Source organism: Sphaeramia orbicularis, chromosome 11 (genome assembly GCF_902148855.1).
Source record: "Sphaeramia orbicularis chromosome 11, fSphaOr1.1, whole genome shotgun sequence".
Taxonomy (NCBI): Eukaryota; Metazoa; Chordata; class Actinopteri; order Kurtiformes; family Apogonidae; genus Sphaeramia; species Sphaeramia orbicularis.
This window is the reverse complement of record NC_043967.1, coordinates 41,225,601-41,246,656: the sequence shown is the minus strand read 5'-3', so window position 1 is coordinate 41,246,656 and position 21,056 is coordinate 41,225,601. Positions and strand designations below refer to the sequence as shown.

General features: G+C 35.7%; 1 protein-coding gene and 3 non-coding genes across 5 annotated transcripts in view; 2 read left to right on the top strand and 2 right to left on the bottom strand.

The window, feature by feature from the left end:
* LOC115427877 (T-cell differentiation antigen CD6-like) overlaps positions 1-9,767 on the bottom strand; it is a 30,906-nt gene extending 21,139 nt beyond the window's left edge. For both annotated transcript variants that reach the window (XM_030146600.1, XM_030146601.1), the window contains exons 1-2: positions 9,673-9,767; positions 445-534 (exon numbers count right to left, since the gene is read on the bottom strand). In XM_030146600.1, coding sequence (XP_030002460.1) covers positions 445-534; positions 9,673-9,724 — 142 coding nt within the window. In that variant the 5' untranslated portion in view covers positions 9,725-9,767. The remainder of the gene's footprint in view (positions 1-444; positions 535-9,672) is intronic.
* On the top strand, positions 4,605-4,676 carry trnag-ucc (transfer RNA glycine (anticodon UCC)). Its single transcript has one exon. It is a non-coding gene; the product is annotated as a tRNA-Gly (tRNA).
* Positions 6,366-6,437, bottom strand: trnag-ucc (transfer RNA glycine (anticodon UCC)). Its single transcript has one exon. It is a non-coding gene; the product is annotated as a tRNA-Gly (tRNA).
* A 10,616-nt stretch (positions 9,768-20,383) lies between the features above and the next one.
* Positions 20,384-20,455, top strand: trnag-ucc (transfer RNA glycine (anticodon UCC)). Its single transcript has one exon. It is a non-coding gene; the product is annotated as a tRNA-Gly (tRNA).
* Positions 20,456-21,056: the final 601 nt, after the last annotated feature.

Below are 21,056 nucleotides of genomic sequence, written 5' to 3'. Positions count from 1 at the left end.
TACAAATGCATGAAACATTTAATAACAGGCAGAATATTGGTAAAATTGCATTTACTTATCTTAAGACATTTCAGGTTTTTCATATAAATATTTTACTGTGAGAAAATGTATTTGTTGAAATGAAATGTTTCTGGTACTGAATCATGTTTCAGAGGATTCACCGAGCCACAGAAACAAGCAGCGAAAAAAGTTCACTTGCAGATCAAACCAGAGCAGCAGAGTCTATGTGGGAGAATGAGTTTATGTGTCACAGTTTGATCTGCACCTGCAACATTCACTGACATGTTTGTCAAGTGGGTCACCCCCACATCCTGTGACGAGGAGCGCAGTCGTATTCATCCACGCTCTGCAGAAAGTGTCCTGATGTGTCTGTTTGTTTGTGTGTGTGGGTGAGGTTAGCATCTTCTTTTGTAACATTTACACAGGAAAGAATATTTAACTCACTGTCGGAGTCATCCTGTAGCTCTGATGTATTTCCATTTGTTGTCGGGGGTAACTCAGTTGGGTTTGTTTGACTGGATGAATTCTGAAAAGCTGAAAAAAAGGAAAGAAAAGACCAGTGAACCGACATGTGTAACCACTTGGGAAGAGTAAAAACCATATTTCAGACCACTGGTTGAAGAGTAAACCACAATAGTAACTCACCTCCAGTTCATTCAACTTTGAAGAGGTTATATGTAGTAGTTCTACCTTCAAAATACTAAAAATAACCTAAAACTATCATTAGAGTGTTTTAGAATAAAGAGCTCTGAAGTTCTGCCAAAGACACTAATGTATTAAATTGTAAATATATGAACTGAATATATAAACACTTATATATGTGACCATTAGAGGGAGTAATGAGTCACTATGTCAGTCTCCTATTGTGAAAAAAACTAATACCACCGGGCCTTCGACCAAAATATCGTAAAGACACCAAAGTAAGTTGATAATGACTAACATATAACTTTTAGAGACAAAGAAAGGGACAAAATTATAAAAACAGAAGCACAGTTGTTGTTTTCACCACTGGACACAGCTGTAAATGAAAAGACTGGAGTTTGATGATTCAACATGGATGAGTTTGACGATGAGGCTTAAGAAGGTGTAAAGTTATTACCCAGCCCCTGAAGGGGAGGCCTGGGGTACTGTTTTTGGTTTGGTTTGTTTGTTTGTTAACACTCTAGAACAGGGGTGTCAAACTCATTTTGGTTCAGGGGCCACATTCAGCCCAATTTGATCTCAAGCGGGCCAGACCAGTAAAATAATGACTTAATAACCTATAAATAATGACAAATCCAAGTTTTTCCTTTTGTTTTAGTACAAAAAAAACCCCAATGAAATTAGGAAAATATTTATATTTTACAAAAAAAGATGTGAATAACCAGAAAAAACAGAAATTTCATTTGAAAAATTTGTGCAATTTTAACAATATTATGCCTCAACTTATTATTTATACATGTACATTACACACAGTGTTCCACAAACATTTGGTAACAGGCAGAATATTGTTAAAATTTTGGAGTTTGGAACTAAAATTTGAACAATTTCTACAATATTCCATCTGTTATTATTAACACAACTACAGATCACAGTGGATCCATAAATGCACAAAATATTTAGTAACAGCCAGAATATTGTTAAAATTGTACATTTCGGGTTGTTCATCTTTATTTTTATTTATGTATTTATTTGCATTTTATTACGAAAGAATAGTTTTGTAAATGTAAATATTTTCACAATGTAATGTTATTTTTTTCACTTAAATTTTTTCCACATAATTTTTCACAAAGAAAATTTGTAGTTGTCATTATTTATGTGTTATTGTGTTGTTATTTTTACTGTAGATCACATTGGTCTGTATGTGGAACCTGAACCAAAATGATTTGGACGACCTGGACTGTTCAGGTTCATTTTTGCACTTTCATCCTGTGGGGCCGGAATGGAACCTTTGGCGGGCCAGATTTGGCCCCCGGGCCGCATGTTTGACACCTGTGCTCTAGCAGCAAAACTACTGGTTGAATTCATACCAAATTGGGTTTATAAACTGCCAGTGACCCAGAATAGAACTGATGACATTTTGGGAAAAGTTAAACATTTTTAAAGAGTTTTATCAATCTTTTTTTGTTCTCCCATTTACTTATAATGGCAAAAATTTCACATCTAAAAAGACATTAATTTTGTTTCAATTTACTTCAAACTTGGAACATATATAGAGGCAATTGATATGCTGACATCAGCACATGCTTAGATATGATGACATCAGCTGGATTGATGCCAAAGTAAGCTACAATATGTGTGAGCGGCGGGGTTTGTTGTGCCTGACACTACTTGTTATGTGATGTTAGTATCTTTGCCAAGTTGTTGTTTGTTGAGCCATAATTCAGACTAAACTGTGACAGTTCTGACCTTGATTGGATGATTAGAAAACAGATGTGTAGTGCAGCTGACAACACAAACTGTGCAGAAAGCAGATGTAATTAGTGGTTTTATAGTGACTATTTCCTGTCTAAAAACAGAGCTAAGCTAACAGAGCTAAGCTAACAGAGCTATAATGTAAACTATCAGCTGATGCAGGACATGAACATTATTAAATACAGTGTTATTTTGACTGAGAATAAGCAGCTGTGAGTCGTAGTTTGAAGAAGAAAATTTGAAGATACCATGATATAAGTGTGTGTCAACAATACGTTTTCTTCTTTATTCAGTGAGTGATACAGTCTGTGGATACATAGTGTTTATCCATTGGTGGTTTTGGTCCTAACCCAGATAGCAAATATTTTGGCAGTATTATGGCATACATTTGGTATTTTTGTCTTTCTTTTGGCATTATGAAAACCTTTAGGCTTAACTGTGGTATGACTAAGGTTATCCATAATAGATATGGAGGCACCAGCCATATATGGCTGAGTTCTGGCATATGTGTGGTTAACCAAAAGACTGGGCAAAGAGTGGGATCAAGTACAGGGATGGTATGGCATGTTTATGGCAAGCCAGAAGATTGACTAAAGAGCAGCAACCTCTTATTCTACATATGGTTGTGTTTTGGCTTATTTCTGTAAAGCCAAAACACTGCGCAAAGAGCGGGAATTTCTATCCAGAAGAAAACCCCACTTCGTTTTAAAAGCATGATCAACACAAATTTTGGGTGAATTTTGGCCTCCTTTTGGCCTCTCTTTGGGTCAGTTTTGGCTACTTTTTGGCTGGATTATGGGGATTTGGGGCTTTTCTGGGACAATTATGGCTATATTTTGGAAGTCCGCAATTAGGTTTGGGTGAAGTTTGGCTTCCTTCTGGTTTGATTTTGGCTTGCCTATTTTGGGCCATTTAGGACCCATACATCCGCCCAGAACTATGCCAAAATGGCATGCCAGTTTTGGGCCAGATTTAAGCCATAATGATTTTGCTATCTGGGAAGTGTGTTCTTCTGCTAGACTTCCCCCTGCTGTTGTAGTTTGGAATATCAATACTATGTAGAACCCCTTAAAACTTCCTAACAGTATGAAATAAGTTTGTACTGTTGAAGTCAATATTACTTTCATTATCAGCTACAACATTAAAGATGACACATTTAATTGATCAGTAGTTATTATTTAGTTATACAGATTATTATTATATGACCAATTTTGTACTTTTAAGTGTATTTTTACACTGTTACTGCTACTTTTATTCCTTTTACTTGCTCCATCGCTGGAGATTAAGATAAGGTGACAAGGTTAAACATCAGGTGTCGAGGATCCTCTCTGTGAAAACGAAGGCCATCCAGTCCCCCTTTAAATGAATGTTAAATACACCTGCACTTCTTGACCTTCAACATGACTCCTCTTCCTCTTTATCGTCGTAATCATCTTAGTATCTGTTTTCATGTGTGTTGGCGTTGCTAATTTGGGGTGTGTTTTGCATTCTGATTTCCCAATGACTGCAGTAGATTTCAGTCTTGAACAAATGAAATGTAATATTTTACAGGATGTGTGTTGCAGATTTGCAAACAGTGCAAAGCACAAAGTGTGTTTGTACTTGTTGCCCTCACTTGAGGTTTTAATGCTTTTGGTGGATGAGCAATCTGCAAAAGCTGTCATCTATTCCTCTGTTTTAAAACATCTCATTTTGTTATAAACGCATGTGATTTGTGATTTAAAGGTTTTTATTATGAGTTAAATAAAATGATGATCCAGTCACTAGGACACTGGTTCCCAGTCTTTTTTGGCTTGTGACCCCATTTTAATGTCACACATTTCTGGCATTTTTTTTTACTGAAATTAATTTGTTTTTGATCATGTAATAGTTTGCTCTTCTATGTTCCAAATAAACATTAATTTTAGACGACATTTCGTCTATATAATGTATATTATTATGGACAGAGGCAGAAAAGCCAGGTGTAGATTACTGCACAAAATGAGAATTTGATTTCCCTTGGTCAGGATATGTACAGTCAGTCCAGCTTGGATTTACAAGGCTGACAATTAATATTGATTTTTTTTATTAATTTATTACTAGAAATGTCAAGCAACCCCTTTTGAATTCCAGGCGACCCCCTCATGGGGTCCCGACCCCAAGGTTAAAAAACACTGTAGTATATCAATATAATACAATCGTCTAAACATGCTGCTAGGGGTTAAACACCAGCGATGGTGGTATAGTGGTGAGCATAGCTGCCTTCCAAGCAGTTGACCCGGGTTCGATTCCCGGCCGTCGCATCTCTATTTGTACAGAATTCCCCTGATGAAGGGATCAATAACGCTCTAGCTACACAACTGTGGGATATTCTACTGACATGAATTTTCTCTGAATGTAATTGTCTCTCAACTCACCATATATGTTTTATTAGTATGTTTTGTTTTTTTTTTGGTTTTGGTTTGTTTTGGTTTTTTTATCAATTACTAGAGATTTCAGGCAACCCCATTTGAATTCCAGGTGACCCCACATGGGGTCCCGACCCCAAGGTTGAAAAACACTGCACTAGGATAATAGATGATCCAGGGGTGATTTTGGGAATAGGCAGATCACTCCCACATTCGCCTAAAGTCAGTTTATGACCTGTTAACCTTTGACTGTGCACGTGTTTGGTCTGTGGGAGGAAGTTGGAGCATCTGCAGAAAACCCATATAGACATGGGAAGAATATGCAAACTCCACACAGAAATGAACAGGATGAATGGTAAGTAACAGCTCTAACCACTGCACCGCCACACCGCCCAAATTCTACAACAGTGACAACACCAACTGTCATGTTTTAAGCACTTTCTCAGAAAGCAGTAATAATTTTAGCCACTTCAATCATTAAATATGTATCACATGGCCAGAAAGTCCCACAACATATCATCCTGCTAAGATTAATGTCAGCTAATTAACCACAAACCCCTTTTTTCCCGTAAAACAGGAGCTTTTTAAGCATATGTTATTTATTTGTTATTTATTTGCTCCTTTTCAGTACATTAGCAATAAATGTCAGCTGTTGTTATTATTGTTTTTGTTGTTGATGTTAGAGTTTCATTCATCAAGAAAAGGTAATAATGACATTTGACACACTATAGTTCAATTCAGTAGTTGTTAGTGCTGATATTTGCTGATTTATAATTTTATTTCATTTTATCTCCAACCGTCCTCTCAACCACTACTTTACAGTCGGTTTGTTATTTAATAAGACAGTTCCAGTAAAACTATCTAGTGTCTTTGCAGGTGATGCAGATGAGGTCAGACCCACAAAGAGGACAAGTATTAGAATAACAAATTAACCACATTATTATTTTGTGAGTGTGTGCGTGTGTGTGTGTAGGTGTGTGTGTGTGTGTGCATGTGTGTGTGTGTGTGTGTGTGTCCTTTTTATGGCACAAATGTTTTTCTTTTCATCTAATGCACGTTTGCTCCTTTAATGTGATGAGATGAGATAACTTCTGTTGTGATCTGGTGCTATGTAAATAAAATTTGAGTGATTGATTGATTTGATTGGTTTTCCCCTGTAAGCCACTTTGGAAAAAAGCATCTGCCAAATGCATAAATGTAAATGTAATGTAGTTAGAACATTTTGAGAAAAATATATAAAATTTGACCCTTATTATAGATAGCATTCAATGTGTGCAATAATTAGTGTTTTTATTTTATTTTATTGACTGAAACCACTCTGCCCTGCACATAATACCTCCCACTATAAGTGTGTGTAAATGATGTAAATGATTCCTTGTGTCCTGTATTTTATCTCTTATATTGTCAGAATATAAGAAACAAATGACAGGTTTTTAGAGTTGGATGGGCTTTGCAAGAGATGTATAATGTGTTTGGTTTCATGCTAAAGCATTCAGAGAAAACTCATATCAGTAGACTATCCCACAGTTGTGTAGCTAGAGCTTTACTGATACTTTCATCAGGGGAATTCCGTACAAAGAGAGATGCAATGGCCGGGAATCGAACCCGGGTCAACTGCTTGGAAGGCAGCTATGCTCACCACTATACCACCATCGCTGATGTTTAACCCTTTCATGCATGAATTATAAGAACTAATCAAGATTTTTTTTTCTTCCTGAATGTTATTATTGCTCTTTAGGCATGAAAAAAACAATGTGATTGAAAACATTTTTATGAACTGATTTTTCATGGAGTTGCAAAAATGTCCACTCAGCTGGACACCATGTGTGTAATGTTTGAGCAAAGAAACATTTTTGACTGATATACTGTGTGAAAACTATGAAATAAAAACATTTTTAATGCTGCTAATCTGATGCTTTCTCACATTTTAACATAATCTAACACTAGTCAGTACTCACTTCATGGAGATAATATGCAAAAAAAAAAAAAAACTTTTTGTTTAAAAAAAAAAACCAAACTGTTAATTACAGTCTAATAATAATAACAAGCAACTGACTTACACTCAAATATGTTACTGCAGATCAGGTTTATCAAGAACAGCAAAGTTACAGTAATGGTATAAATGTCAGCATATGGGATGATGCAGAAGTGTCCACTGTGTCGGCTGATATGGAACTAAAACAACAAAGTCCATGAATATAAAAGAGAACAGCTGGAGAATAGTCCACTGTAGTGACCAGTATGCATGAAAGGGTTAACACCATACTGCATGTTTAGAAGATTGGATTATATTGATATACTACAGTTTTTTTAACCTTGAGGTCGGGACCCCACGTAGTGTCACCTGGAATTCAAATGGGGTCACCTGAAATTTCCAGTAATTGATTTTTTTTTTTTAATTACAACTAAAAAATATATGGTGAGTTGACTGACACAATCCTAATACAAAAAAGACATGACAAACTGTGAGTCTGAAACGGAAGCACTGTGGTACTGTTTATCTGTCAAATGTTCATTGTGGTCAGTTTCAGATGCTGCAGCTCTTTCATAATTCATAGTTTTAGTTCTTGTTTGTTCAGTATTAATTGTCAGCCTTGTAAATCCAAGCTGGACTGACTGTACATATCCTGACCAAGGAAAATAAAATTCTCACTTTGTGCAGTAATCTACACCTGGTTTTTCTGCCTCCGTCCATAATAATATACATTATATAGACTAAATGTCATCTTAAATTAACATTTATTTGCAATATAGTATAGCAAACTATTACATGATCAAAAACAAATTAATTTTAGCAAAAAAAAAAAAAAGTCTCTGTTTTGAATGTCTGGGGTCGCCAGAAATTTGTGATGTTAAAATGGGGTCACGAGCCAAAAAAGGTTGGAAACCAGTGTAATAACCTTTGCATTAACTTTGGAGGTTTTATCAGCACCTACATGATCAGTAAATAAACACTGGAAAATACCTGATTTTCAATGAACTATGAAGAGGATAAAACAATGAACATTAACAAATCACTTTAGATGAAGAGAAAAATTCATTTGGAAATCACCACAAAAAATATTTCTGGGTCTTTAAGGTGCTCACGTGGAGAGTTCCAGTCTTTAACGAAAAATAAATAAGTAAAATATATTTTAACATTATTCCGGATTTAAGATGTATATAAAGACATCAGTAAAAGGGTTAAAATCAGGTTTGTTTTGTGACTTAAAATGATCCTAAATTTGACATAGCACTTTGTTCATCCAGAATGTGGTCGTTTTATTAGATACAGTTCATAAAAATAATGAAATAAAGACAGTTCTTCTACTTTAATATTTTCTTTGGATCGTAACAGTAATGACACTTTTACCTCCAACTGGTTCGGATTTTAGCTTCTAGCCTACTACAGGGATTAAAGCAAAAATTTTTCATCTGACTGAAAATTTTCTTCTGGTCAAAATCATTGGCCACTATTAAAAATGATGCAATACAATACTACTATAGTGTACAAGTTTATATAGTCAAATTTGGCAATACTGTAAAACACACTGAATGGGAGAGTGTACAGGTGTAGAAGATTAGTAACCTGGATAGAAAAAAAACTGTCATGAGTGGTATTGGTGGGGGGTCTGGGGGTCCTCCCCCAGAAAATTTTTAAAGCTTCAGGTCAATTTTGGTGCTCTTTGGTTAATTTTAAAGGATATGAAAACCTTTGAAGCAAGTGAAAATAATAACTAGAAGAAAACCTTACTGCAAAAAAAATGAGAGAAAAACTTTTGATTTAACAATTTAGGAACTCCTAAAACATAACTCCAACTCCAACAGCACATGAATTTTGGGGAAAATGTCTGTGTAAATGTAACCCTAACCAACTAATCTTTTATTTTTTCTGCTTTTTGGTACTGAAACCAAAAGTTTCAAGCTTGGTCATTCCGTATGTACGCTTCTGTTTTTTTCCAGAGACACATGACACATTAGTAGAACTTTCACTTCAGCAGTAGAGGTGGAGGTTGTTGCTTGGAGCAGAGGAGGAGACAGATCCTCTCTGAGGGTATTTAAAATACAGTGGCTTTGCAAATACCAAGGGTGTTACTCATTCATTCAATTATATCCTCATACTGTACCACACAGATAGAAATCAGATGCTAAACAGGGTCCAAATAAAGCACTTATGCAGTCGGGCGCGTAACCGCGTAAGGCCGCGGCGCACACAGCCGCACGCACGGGAAGGGCACATACACACAAACACACACACACACACACACACACACACACACACACACACACACACACACACACTAGGCATATACCGGTAAGAGGAGATAAGCTATGAACCCAAACATGAAGGTCCATGTAGATCAGTTCTGTCTTCTTCCCTTTTCGCTGTGGTTCTTTCATAATGAAAGCTACTTGTTAGCACTAAACTAAAGTTAGTCTGGAGGCTGAACTTCGGTAAAGCTGAACTTGTCCATGTGTTTCTGAGGCACAGAATGAGCAGCGTTTCCTTCCAAAGAGAAATAGTCATCCATCTCTCCTCCCCACATAAAAATAAAGAAGTCATGTTATTATCATCTCTGTTAAACCTGTCAGCCCCCTGTGCCTGTGTTCAACACCTGCAGACCCAGGACAGGATTGCGGAGTCACGTGGGGAAGTTACTTCAATATGACTTTTTTCCCTCAATTTTTCCATTTGAGGGAAATCCGTCGTGGTGACGGAGAACTTTAATCCCTGGCCTACTATAGTTTAATAACATTTACTCAGACACATTCATACGTTGAGAGACGTATTCAGCAAAAACGCAGACAAAGTGTGTAGCAAATTGTAAAAAAAAATAAATAAAAAAAAAACCCACTTTCTGAATAGCTTATACATATATATCTCATAAATATGTGAAAATATTAACATTACCTTGACAAATATAGCCCACGTGGATGATCAAAATACATCTCACCAGCTTCATGTTGCTGATGAGACAAATGACAAATGACTTCTGTTGTCTCTGCTGAAGCTAAATGAGTGTAGAATAAAACACCTACTGCGTCTGTCTGCACTACATGGGGCTTCCTCTTTGATTTTTTTGATATTCTTTTAAGCAGAACTTCCCATTTGACACCTAACGTCAGACAGGAAGAGAAGCTCATACTTTTATCGCTGTTGTCATCTAAAACCACTGAAACTATTATTAACTTTATGATAAAAATAAAAAAAATTATAAAAAAAAAAACCAGTCTTTTTTATTGTGTTTTTGTCTTGAACTTGTTGATTCAAACTTAGATTTATACCGTGTGTGGATGCTGTTGTAGATGTTTGACAAACGCAAAATCAATATGTAGTGAAAGGATGTTGGAAAATATTTCTCATAATGAAAATTAAGAATGAGGTCATTATTTTGCCTGTTTCAAGTGCATTTCATAGTTGTCAATTTCCTGCTCTGAAAGGTCAGATCTAAGTTTAGAACAGAAATGGTTTTAATTCTAAACATCTGTCAGCTGTTTTATGTGAGAGAATTAAAATGTGGGTGTTCTACATATAATAAATGTAAAAGTAAATAAGTCAAATAAGTTGTATATTATTGTTTTGCACAAACTAGGCCTTGATTAGAACCTGGATCTGATCAAATACAGTAACAGGATTAAAATCGGTGCTAATATTATCTGTTTTTATAACCGTTAACAGCAGTAACAGACTTAGTTACATTAATAAATAAAGAAAACTTTCAATTAATCTTTCATAATTACAACTGATAGATGTTTAATTATAAACACCTATCACTTGTTTTATATGTGAGAATTAAAATGTGGGTCTTCTAAATATAACACTGGGTTACAAAAAAATGTTTTTTGCAAGATGTCTAGGTTTTTTCAACTGAATTAGGACCATTTTGCACCGCTAAATCCAAAAATGACATCTGTTTTTCTCAATCAGGTCAGGTTTTTTTGCTAATTTGATTTTGAAAAATTTGATCTTCTCACAAAATTGATTACATTTTTGTGACTTTATCAGTTGATTTTTTTATATAGTTCTCACCCAAAATAGGTTTTAAGAGAAAAAAAAATCATTTGATCACTTGATTCCTGTTAGGTACAATGGTGTATTCACCGCAGATGTAGCAGAATACGTCAGGCTTATTTTTACAAGATCTTCTAGTCGAAGCCATTTCATTCACCTGTAATATTAAAAAAAACAATCATAAATTGGCAAAAGTAAAATCTTCAGAACTCATTTATTGCAAGAAATATGAAAGAATTTTGTATCATATGATGTGAAAATGCCCATAAATGTAAGCAAAAATGTTAAAAAGCCAATATGTAGCATAGTTCAGAAAGCTGACCTGATTGAGCAAAATTAATGTGATTTTTGGATTCAGCACACCAAAATTATCCTAAATCAGCTCAAAAAACTTAAACAATAAATTTGTTGTTGACCAGTGTAATAAATGTAAAAGTAAATAAGTCAAATAAGTTGTATATTATTGTTTTGCACAAACTAGGCCTTGATTTGAACCTGGATCTGATCAACTACAGTAACAGGATTCAAATCAGTGCTAATATTATCTCTTTTTGTAACCGTTAACAGCAGTAACAGACTTAGTTACATTAATAAATAAAGAAAACTTTCAATTAATCTTTCATATTCTGATAATATGACAAACAGGGTTGTGTTGGCTACAGTGAGACACTGTCAAAGCTGAAAAGTTTAGAAACATATGAAAAATAAAAGAAAAGACACATATTTCATTTATCCATAGTGTTAGTATGTGGTTTGATGATGTCTTTTCTTCTGTGTCACATGATTTGCTGGTTTTCCTCTTCCCCTGCCCCTCCCGTCAACATGATGTTGACAATACAACATTTAAACCAGTAGTTTCATTTTGTGCTCACAGTGCTCAAAAACTGTTGATTTGACTGAATGTTTTTTTTTATTACTCACAGTTGCATGAAGTCATATCTTTTATTAAGCTGTGATTTTGTTTGTGTTAAATGTAGAATTTCTCTAATAGCATAATAAATCAGTAAAACAGCTGCAGTTTATGTGATATTTTCATGATGTGTAGCCTAAATAAAGAAACATTGGAATGTGTTAAATGTGGCTTTAATACAATGATCTTTATGCTGAAGTAAAAATACAGATAATACAAGTACAGACATAATAAAAATAAAGTAAATATCTCTATTAATTTTAACCCTTTCATGCATAATGGTCACTACAGTGGACAGCTCTTGTATATTCATGGGTTTTGTTATTTTAGTTCCATATCAGTCAACACAGTGGACGCTTATGCATCATCCCATACACTGTAATTCATTACATTACTGTAACTTTGCTGTTCTTGATAAACCTGATCTGCAGTGACATGTTTCAGTGTAAATCAACTGTTATTTGTTAGGGAAAAAAAAGGGTTTTTTTGTTTTGTTTTTTTGCATATTATCTCCGTGAAAAGAGTAATCATTAGCATTAGAATGTGTTAAAATGTGAGATTAAAATGTGAGATGTCAGATTTTATTTCATTGTTTTAATATCAATTTCTGATATTGGGTTTTAAACACGTTTCTTTACTTCAAAAATTAAATGCATGGACATTTTTGTAACTCCATGCAAAAAAAACAACAAAACTTGATCACACTGTTTTTTTCATGCCTATGGAGGAATAAAAACACTCAAGAGAAAAATCTTAACTAAGGTTCTGATGATTAGTGCATGAAAGGGTTAATTTTAAATCATGCTTCAGCTTGTGATTCTGGGACTAGTTTAATTTCCTATAAACGTTTGGTCACTTAATGCACCACATTTACCAGGTGAACTACAGGTGTTTGACCACTTGGAGGCGACATTACATCGGATTCATTGGACATTTCATATGAAGCCATCAACAGGTAAACATCAAACCAGAAAATAACAGTGGTGGGCAGTCAGGGCCTGCAAGGCCTTCTCTGCTGGCCTAAAAAAATATCTGAATCACAGACTGATGTTAATTATATTTTGTCTATGAATACTTAATAATTAATTCCAAATGGTCTGTCCGCTTCCTATCATAGCTTTTCCCTGGTTGTGCTGCTTCCACACATGTATTTTCATTTTAAAGCTCACATTTCAGCCATCATTTGTTGCCAGACAGGGTCAAAGTCAACGTAATCTGGCTGGAGGGTTTCAAAATCAGTTCTACAGGCCCAATCTTTTTTTAAATAGAAAGCTGGATATTTCTTTTTACTTCAAAATTGAAGATATTTTATTTGGTTTCTTTATTACTGATCTGCCTGCTCAGAAATTGTTTATTCTTAATCTCATTTCTTTATTAGCCAAATTTCATATACATGTCAGCAAATTTGCCAATCAGAAACCCAGCTTTGCGGTTTTTAACTCTTACTTAGAATCCCACCTAGACACACTTAAAATTTGCACATACTCTAACGCTGTGAAGACTAAAGCCTTATGTGACGAATTTCAGTTTTTATTTATTTATTTATTTTTTTTCTCTTCTTGTTTATTCCTGTACTTTTATTTATTTAATTTACTTACCTATATATGTATTTATATTTAATTTCTTCCTGCCTTACCTCAAGCATTATGTTTTTCTCCATGCCATGTTCTGTTCTGTGTATATGGTATTATGTAAATAAAGTATGAACAAAAAAAAACAAAGTTCTGCAGGCCCTCTTTTTTTTCAACTTTATAAACAACATTTGAGTATACAGTACAAAAATTTAAACAAACAAGATGTCAAAAGGGAAAAAGCATTTGAACATATAAGTTTAAGAAAATAATGCATAGATTTAAAAATACAAAGCATAATATACAAATAATAGTAAAAAAAAAAAAAAAAAGGAATTAAGTAAATAAATAAAAAATAATAAATCTGACAAATATAAATAAATAAATGCAACAGAGAGTTCAGTCAGTATTAAAGAATTGTTTATAAATAGCCAAGGTGTTAGAGCTTTTTTATTATTATTATTATTATAAATGAATTCTAAAGATTTAATATAATTTTCAAATTCTAATAGGCAGATTTTAAAATTTGGCTGTGTTTTAGTATATCTGTTTTTATGTATATGAAATTTTCCAAATAATATGAGCAAATTTATAATAAATTCTAGATTGTTAGTATCATGTTTAAAATAAGTAATTACATTTTGGGATGTTATATTGATTTTATTGTTACTTTTAGATATGAAATAATTTTCAATTTTGGACCAAAAATTAGAAGAATGTTCACATAAAAAGAGTAAGTGTAGAGTAGTTTCAGATTCAGATTGACAAAAGTTACATATTACTTCCACATCATAGAATCAGGACAAAATAACGTTAGAGGGATATATGTTAAGTAAAATTTTGAGATGTAAAATTCTAATTTTGTTTGTAACACAGTATTTATACGGCAATGTCCATGCTTTTGACCACTCAATTTTAGAAAAAGTTGAATTCTGTACTGCTTTACCTCTGGGGGAAATTTTCCTCTTTTCATTCAATGCATTGTGTATATGTCTGTTATTACAGCTCGAACTAAAAATATTAATGCCATTAATGAATAAACAAGGTTTATTTGTCTGTGATGTTAGATAGTTCTGCAGGCCCTCTAGCAAAATATAAAAGTGACGATGACGCTGTTGCTTCAACCAATCAGATTTTGAGTTGGCGACACCAGGGCCCTATAGCAGGCGTACGGAACGTCAGTGTTTAGAGCAGGGGTCACCAATCCTGGTCCTCGAGGGCCGGTATCCTGCTTGTTTTAGATGTATCCCTCTTCCAACACAACTGATTCAAACCATAAGCCTATCATCGAGCTCTGCAGAAGCCTGATAATGACCGTCACCTGTGCTGGAAGAGGGAAACATCTAAAACATGCAGGATACCGGCCCTCGAGGACCAGGATTGGTGACCCCTGGTATAGAGGGTATGTACGTGACGTCACCGCTAGCAGAATTCCCCACTTCTATGTCCACTGAGTGGCAGAAAGAGGGAGATGAGTAGTGGCTTTGGCTTGAATACTGCGAAAACTTTAGAACAATCTAAAAAATGAGGAAGAGCTGTTGTGCCATTGATTGCACAAATGGGTTTAAAAAGCACTCAGAGCTATTGTTTTAGCAGCGACCTAAAGCCAAAGACAGAAGAAGCAGATGGATCACTGCAATTTGTAGAAATAAGTGGAATCCAGGCGACGAAACCTGTATTTTGTGGTTGCCATTTCGTGTCAGATAACGTTAATTTATGCTGTATTCTTGCGTAAAGTCATACCTTAAATTACATATAGTTTTGGCTAACGTTACTTCTTAGTAAAGCTCTTAATGTTAGCATCTGTCATTTAGTTCTATATTTCAGAACTGAAACGTTTTTGTCTTCAATTGTGATTCTGAACCTTGTGCTCTACATAATTTGTGAACTAGCTTAAACTGAGGCTAACCTAGTTTTCCAAATAAGGGGGTACTCTAGCACAAAGCTGTTGTAGCTGTGTTGTATCAAGTATTTGATGTTAACTCTACTTAAATCTCCACAGTACCAGTAGATCATCCACTCACTTGGGTCAATACTAAGGGTTCAACTCAAGTAAATCTGTAGTAAACTGTGAGCACTACTGCTGGGCCTTTACCTTGGCAATCACCGCCAAGAAAATACGTCTGCACTGACAGAAAACCTCCAAAACAATAGTATGTTGAATTGAAAGCACTCACCAGCTGTAATCCTCTAATTAACGATGATGAGGATGTCAACAACTCTTTGTCTTTTGTATGCTTTCAGGCTTAACATTGGGTAGTTTCCCGGCGTTGAAATCAGGTTCATATAAATGTCAGGATACGTGATTTCCGGCCACATATCAATGTTCGTAGACCACTTGTTGTTTGGTAGCTTGTATGGATCCGTGTCCAGTCCAGTTGTCTTTAATTTCATGTTATAGTCCACATTTTTCACTGTAGTTACTGCTATGCTCCGCCATATTGTTTTTGCCACTCGGTCTGACTTAGAGGGGCGTGGCCTATGGGGGAAGTGACGTATGTGCATTTCCTCTAATCACACTCGTTGATTGGATAGTCACAGAGCGAATTAGCCAAAGCTAGCAAACTGCATCTGAAGCGAGCTGCACCAACAGAAATATAGTTCTGTTGGTGTAATAGCTATTTTGTCACCCCACAATAGCTGAAGGAGAAGAAAAAATAGATTTGGTGGCAGATTTACTGTCAAAACCATTTTCAAGATGGACTTTTCAAGAAAACTTGAACATTGTTAAGAAAGGTTGGACAACTCCAAAGCTAGCAAGCCTGTCACAACCAGGAAAAGGATTTGTCTGTCACTTTCAGTTGACCAACTACAGCGGTACCCCTGGCTCACAGGGTCCGAGGAACACTGCAAATTGTAATGCTGGGAGTGCTTGTTATTTGCCACGGATCGACATGGTGTTTGGAGCCACACTGGGTTTGTAAATTTGACTTGCCTAACCAAGGCAGCAACGAAACATCAAAGCAGAGCCGGTGTGGGAAAAAATACGGACCTTGTAAAATTTGGACCTATTTGGAATTTGCGCATGCGCGAGCGCAGCCTTACCGGATGTCAGGTTCAGCGACCCCTAACCCCTAACCCTAACCCCTAATCCTAACCCTAACCCTAACCCAAAAGCGCACAATTCTACTCGCAAGGTACTTATTTCATAAGCCTCGCTAAACCTGACATCCGGTAAGGCTGCGCTCACGCATGCGCAAATTCCAAATAGGTCCATATTTTACAAGGTCCGTATTTTATGCCACACCGGACACGTACAAACAACTGTGCTTTGGGGAAACCAGAGTGGATCTACAGCTGAACGAGCAAGTGTGCAGGGAAACGGAGCTCCACAACAAAAAGGTGAAGAAAAAGGGCCTTCCTAATCTGAATGATGAATGACATGGAATAACGAATGACCACTAAAATTTGGCGTAACAACTGCTCCCTTGTCATTTGGAATAGTGTAAATGGAATGACAGCTATAATGGGAATGACAGATGACTTCGAATAACGAAAAACGACGTGTTGGTTTACTGGCTGGCTGGCTTCTAGTAAATATTGTGAACAGAATATGGAAGTAAGAGCATTTACCCCCTGAAATTAGCTGTAGGTGTAGCCCTGGTCTAAGAATAGATAATACATTGTCATTCTACAGATTAACAGTGTCATTCTTTGGGATTTTGGTGACATTTCCTTTAGAGAGGTAGACAGGGATTATAACAAGGAGAAAACTCTGTCATTCTAATGAGTTACAGTGTCATTCCATTTGTCAAGGGAGATGGTGGTCATAAGAATGGATCATCCCATGGGATATTGGCGTCATTTCGCAGCAAATTTGTGGAGTAAAATAATCTGGAGTTCGGTAAAAAAGAGTGAAAGACTTAAATTTCTGGAGTTCCTTCTGTAAGTTTAACTCCAGCTTGTGTCTTTGATGGTGTCCTTTTTCGGGGTAGATTTACCAGGTGTTGAGGAGTATGATTGAACTGTAATGTATGCCATGGATGATTCTGTAGGAAAGTCTCCCACTGATCTCCTTGATTTCCTTCATCAGAAAATATTAGTGAAAGCATGGGGCAGCTGTACACATTTATATGTTTGGCGGTGACCATTCCCGTGTCCACTGCTTCTGTCCAGCGGACATTTTCAGCCCTAAAGCGAATTCAAACCTATGCCAGAAATACAACAGGGCAGGCTCGACTTTCAGCATTAGCTTCGATAGCGATAGAAAAGGACTTCTGATGGAACTGAAGCACACGGATAATCTGTACGACAGAGGAATTGAACTCTTTTTGAGGAAAGAGAGGAGGATGGATTTTGTCTACAAATAGTCCGAATTTTTGGTGAGTAAAATGTTGCTATTTTCCTATATAATATTGCAAGTTTATGAGGTTATTATTGATATTTTTATGTGTGTCGCAGCTGTAGCTGCAATAGAAGAATATTGTGATCGCTTTGCTTTGTGTGTTTGCGTGCCTGTGTGTTTGTTTGTTTGTTAGCAAGATAACTCAAAAAGTTATGGACGGATTTTCATGAAATTTTCAGGAAATGTTGATACTGGCACAAGGAAAAAATGATTAAAATTTGGTGGTGATGGGGGGGGGGGGGCAATGATCCGCCTTGGCAGAGGTCTGCGCTCTCCAAGTGCTTTTCTTGTTCAGTAAAGACATTTAATGCGGCTACACGAGTTACCTATTTGAGATGCAACGGCTCTTTATACTGCATTTCTGCATAATAAGATGGTTTCTATAACCCTAAAATAGTTATTGAGGGGTGGATTGATTCAGACGGAGCACTACTGAAGGCCTAGGTGTGAAATGCACGGTCCGCCACAGGAAGATAGATAGATAGATAGATAGAGAGAGAGAGAGAGAGAGAGAGAGAGATAGATAGATAGATAGATAGATAGATAGATAGATAGATAGATAGATAGATAGATAGATAGATAGATAGATAAGCTTTATTACAGACTCATGGTCCACATTAAAAAGCAAAGAGAGAAATACAGATACCATTAAAAAAAATAAAAATAAATTAAAAAAAAAAACCTCTATACTTTCAAGAGGCAGTCATACCAGTGTTTCCAGAACAGAGATGTGTAACGTACATCACTATGTATATGCAAGATTTGTCAGCAATAAAATTACAGTATTTTCCGAGTGATTCAGGCGACACATAAATTTAAACATCAGATTTCTCAGCACAGCACGCAACGAATTCACATGATTAGACACAAACATTTCACTAGCACTAGTAAATAAATAAAAGTAAATACTAGAAAATAAATAAATACATGACAATATGCCCAGTTGCTGACACTCATTTGAAAATTTCTTCATAAACTGGTAAAAAAAAATTGTGGATGTTGGTAAGAGATTTAAAACTACGATGGCGTTTTAGAGCCACATAAGAAAAAAAAACCGCTTGTTACTACGAGAATAAAGTCGTTATTTAACGTGAATAAAGTCATTATTTAACGAGAATAAAGTCGTAGTTTTAAAAAACTCATTAATTAACGAGAATATAGTCGTTATTTAACGAGAATAAAGTCGTTATATTTCGAGAATAAAGTCATAATATAATGAGAAGTTGTACCTAATCATTGATGTAGAACTGTGAACATTTTGTGAAGTTCTGCTTTCATTAGTCTGTCCTCTATCAACACATTAGTCTGAGGACTTAGAAGTGAGTCTCCACACACTTGGGTCTGTTGTAAGAACTGAACTGATTTGTAGCAAATTTCCTCTTTTATGAAGGAGAAACTGGTGAAGTGTTCAGCTGTAGGGCTATCAGTGGAAACACCAGAGAACTAAACAGAGAAGGTTAGGTGTTTCTGAATAAACTGTGGGGATTCTACTGGGAGTTTTTCAACAGAAGGGAAAGTTGTTGCTTCACTTATTGCCTTCGCCGTAAAGCCGGAAACTCTGTCGAATTTTCAAAATATTACGAGTTTAATCTCATAAAAGTACGACTTTATTCTCGTTAAATAATGACTTTACTCTCGTTAATCAACGACTTTATTCTCATTAATTAGCGACTTTATTCTCGTTAAATAATGACTTTTTTTAAACTACGACTTTATTCTCGTTAAATAACGACTTTATTCTCGTGGTGACAAGCGTTTTTTTTTTCTTATGTGGCCCTAATACGCCGTCGTATAAAACACTATTTCCTGAGATGTTCGATAATAAATAATGAAACCCCTTGGATTACAGACAATGTCTAAAAGACATTTAGATCAATGTTGATGAATAATCTGTCAAACCCACTTTTTTAAAGTTCTAGACACTTCAATTAAGAACAAAAAATGGTAATAAGAACTACTGGTGTTTTTCCGAAGTTTACTGATCACATCATTGAATGAGGCATTTTAGAGAAAACTGACCTTTAATATTATCATGATTAAAACCTGTTAGTGATCTGATCTGTCAGATCTGTCAAAACCTGAACATATTTACTCTGTTTTAACCCTTAAAGACCTGAACAGCCGCCCGCAAACAAAAGCATGCACTGATCTAAAAGTTTAAGAACATCTGATGAACTGATCCTATTAATACATGTGAAATATTCAGGTAAAGTACAGTTTCTCAGCTTTTCATCATTAAAACACCACATACATGTGACATTACAGTGGAGTAGAGAATTAAGAGGACCGAGACGAATCCATCGACATAGGACACAAAAAAGAAGAAAAGAAGAAATGTTTCCATATGACATGAACTTCTCTGATAGATTTACAGCCAACCAAAAAAAAGCATTTACTTCCAGATGAATGTTATCAGCACCTTTTCATTCAAACTGACGAATAAAAACACAGCAGAAAAAGTTGTATTTTCCGCACATGTTCCACATGCACTGGGTCTGATCCCCACAGAGGCAGCTGACGTGGACACTCTTTCTGACACTCCCCATCCTCACCAACATGAAACCTCTGAACCTGAACGTCACATCTGATGCTGCGGAAAATCTGAGGAACTATTTTACCTGAATTATTTCAATGTATTTGAGAAGATGAGTACATCAAACGTTGTTTCACCTTTTAGATCAGTGGATGATTCATTTGTGCAACTAACTATTATCACTGACAAATAGTCTGATTTCAGTTTATCGTGATAAATTTAGACACATGCTAAAATCATAGTTTTGTATCGCGATGGTGGTATAGTGGTGAGCATAGCTGCCTTCCAAGCAGTTGACCCGGGTTCGATTCCCGGCCATCGCAAAATTGCTTTTTAGACAGAAAGTGAACATACACGAGTGGGTGTTCACAGGTAAAAATCTAGTAAAAGTCATGTCCATTGCCATCCAGTGTGGAGATGACAAACTGTAGTTCTATTCAGCTGTATGACTTTCCATACAGCTCCTTGCATTGTTTTGCCTCCTTTAGGCTATGTTTCTTTTGTTTGTTTTTTCTTGTAGTCTTCCAAGCTTTAAGAAAAATGATATTTTTGCAACTGGAATAAATTTTACTCTCATCTTGGATATCAGCCCATCAGAAAGTCAGAAAGGCAAATAATCACACGCTGATGATTTGCCTGTTGCCTTGTGTTCCTCATGTTTTTTAATATACGAGTCAACATTTGCTAGGGATCAGGACTATAACTTTGCTATATTCGGGGATGTAATTCTGGAAACTTGACAGTTTATTTTCCCAGTGGAGTACAGCCTGCGGATGCGGATGGTGGCCACACACATTATTGACATCACACCGTATGTGTTTCAGAACATTCTGAGTGGTTTCAGTGAAAACAAAATTGGAAGAGTAATTGTTGTGAACTCTAATTTCTAGGGTTGTATCACCCTTTTGCCTGAAAGTGCAATAA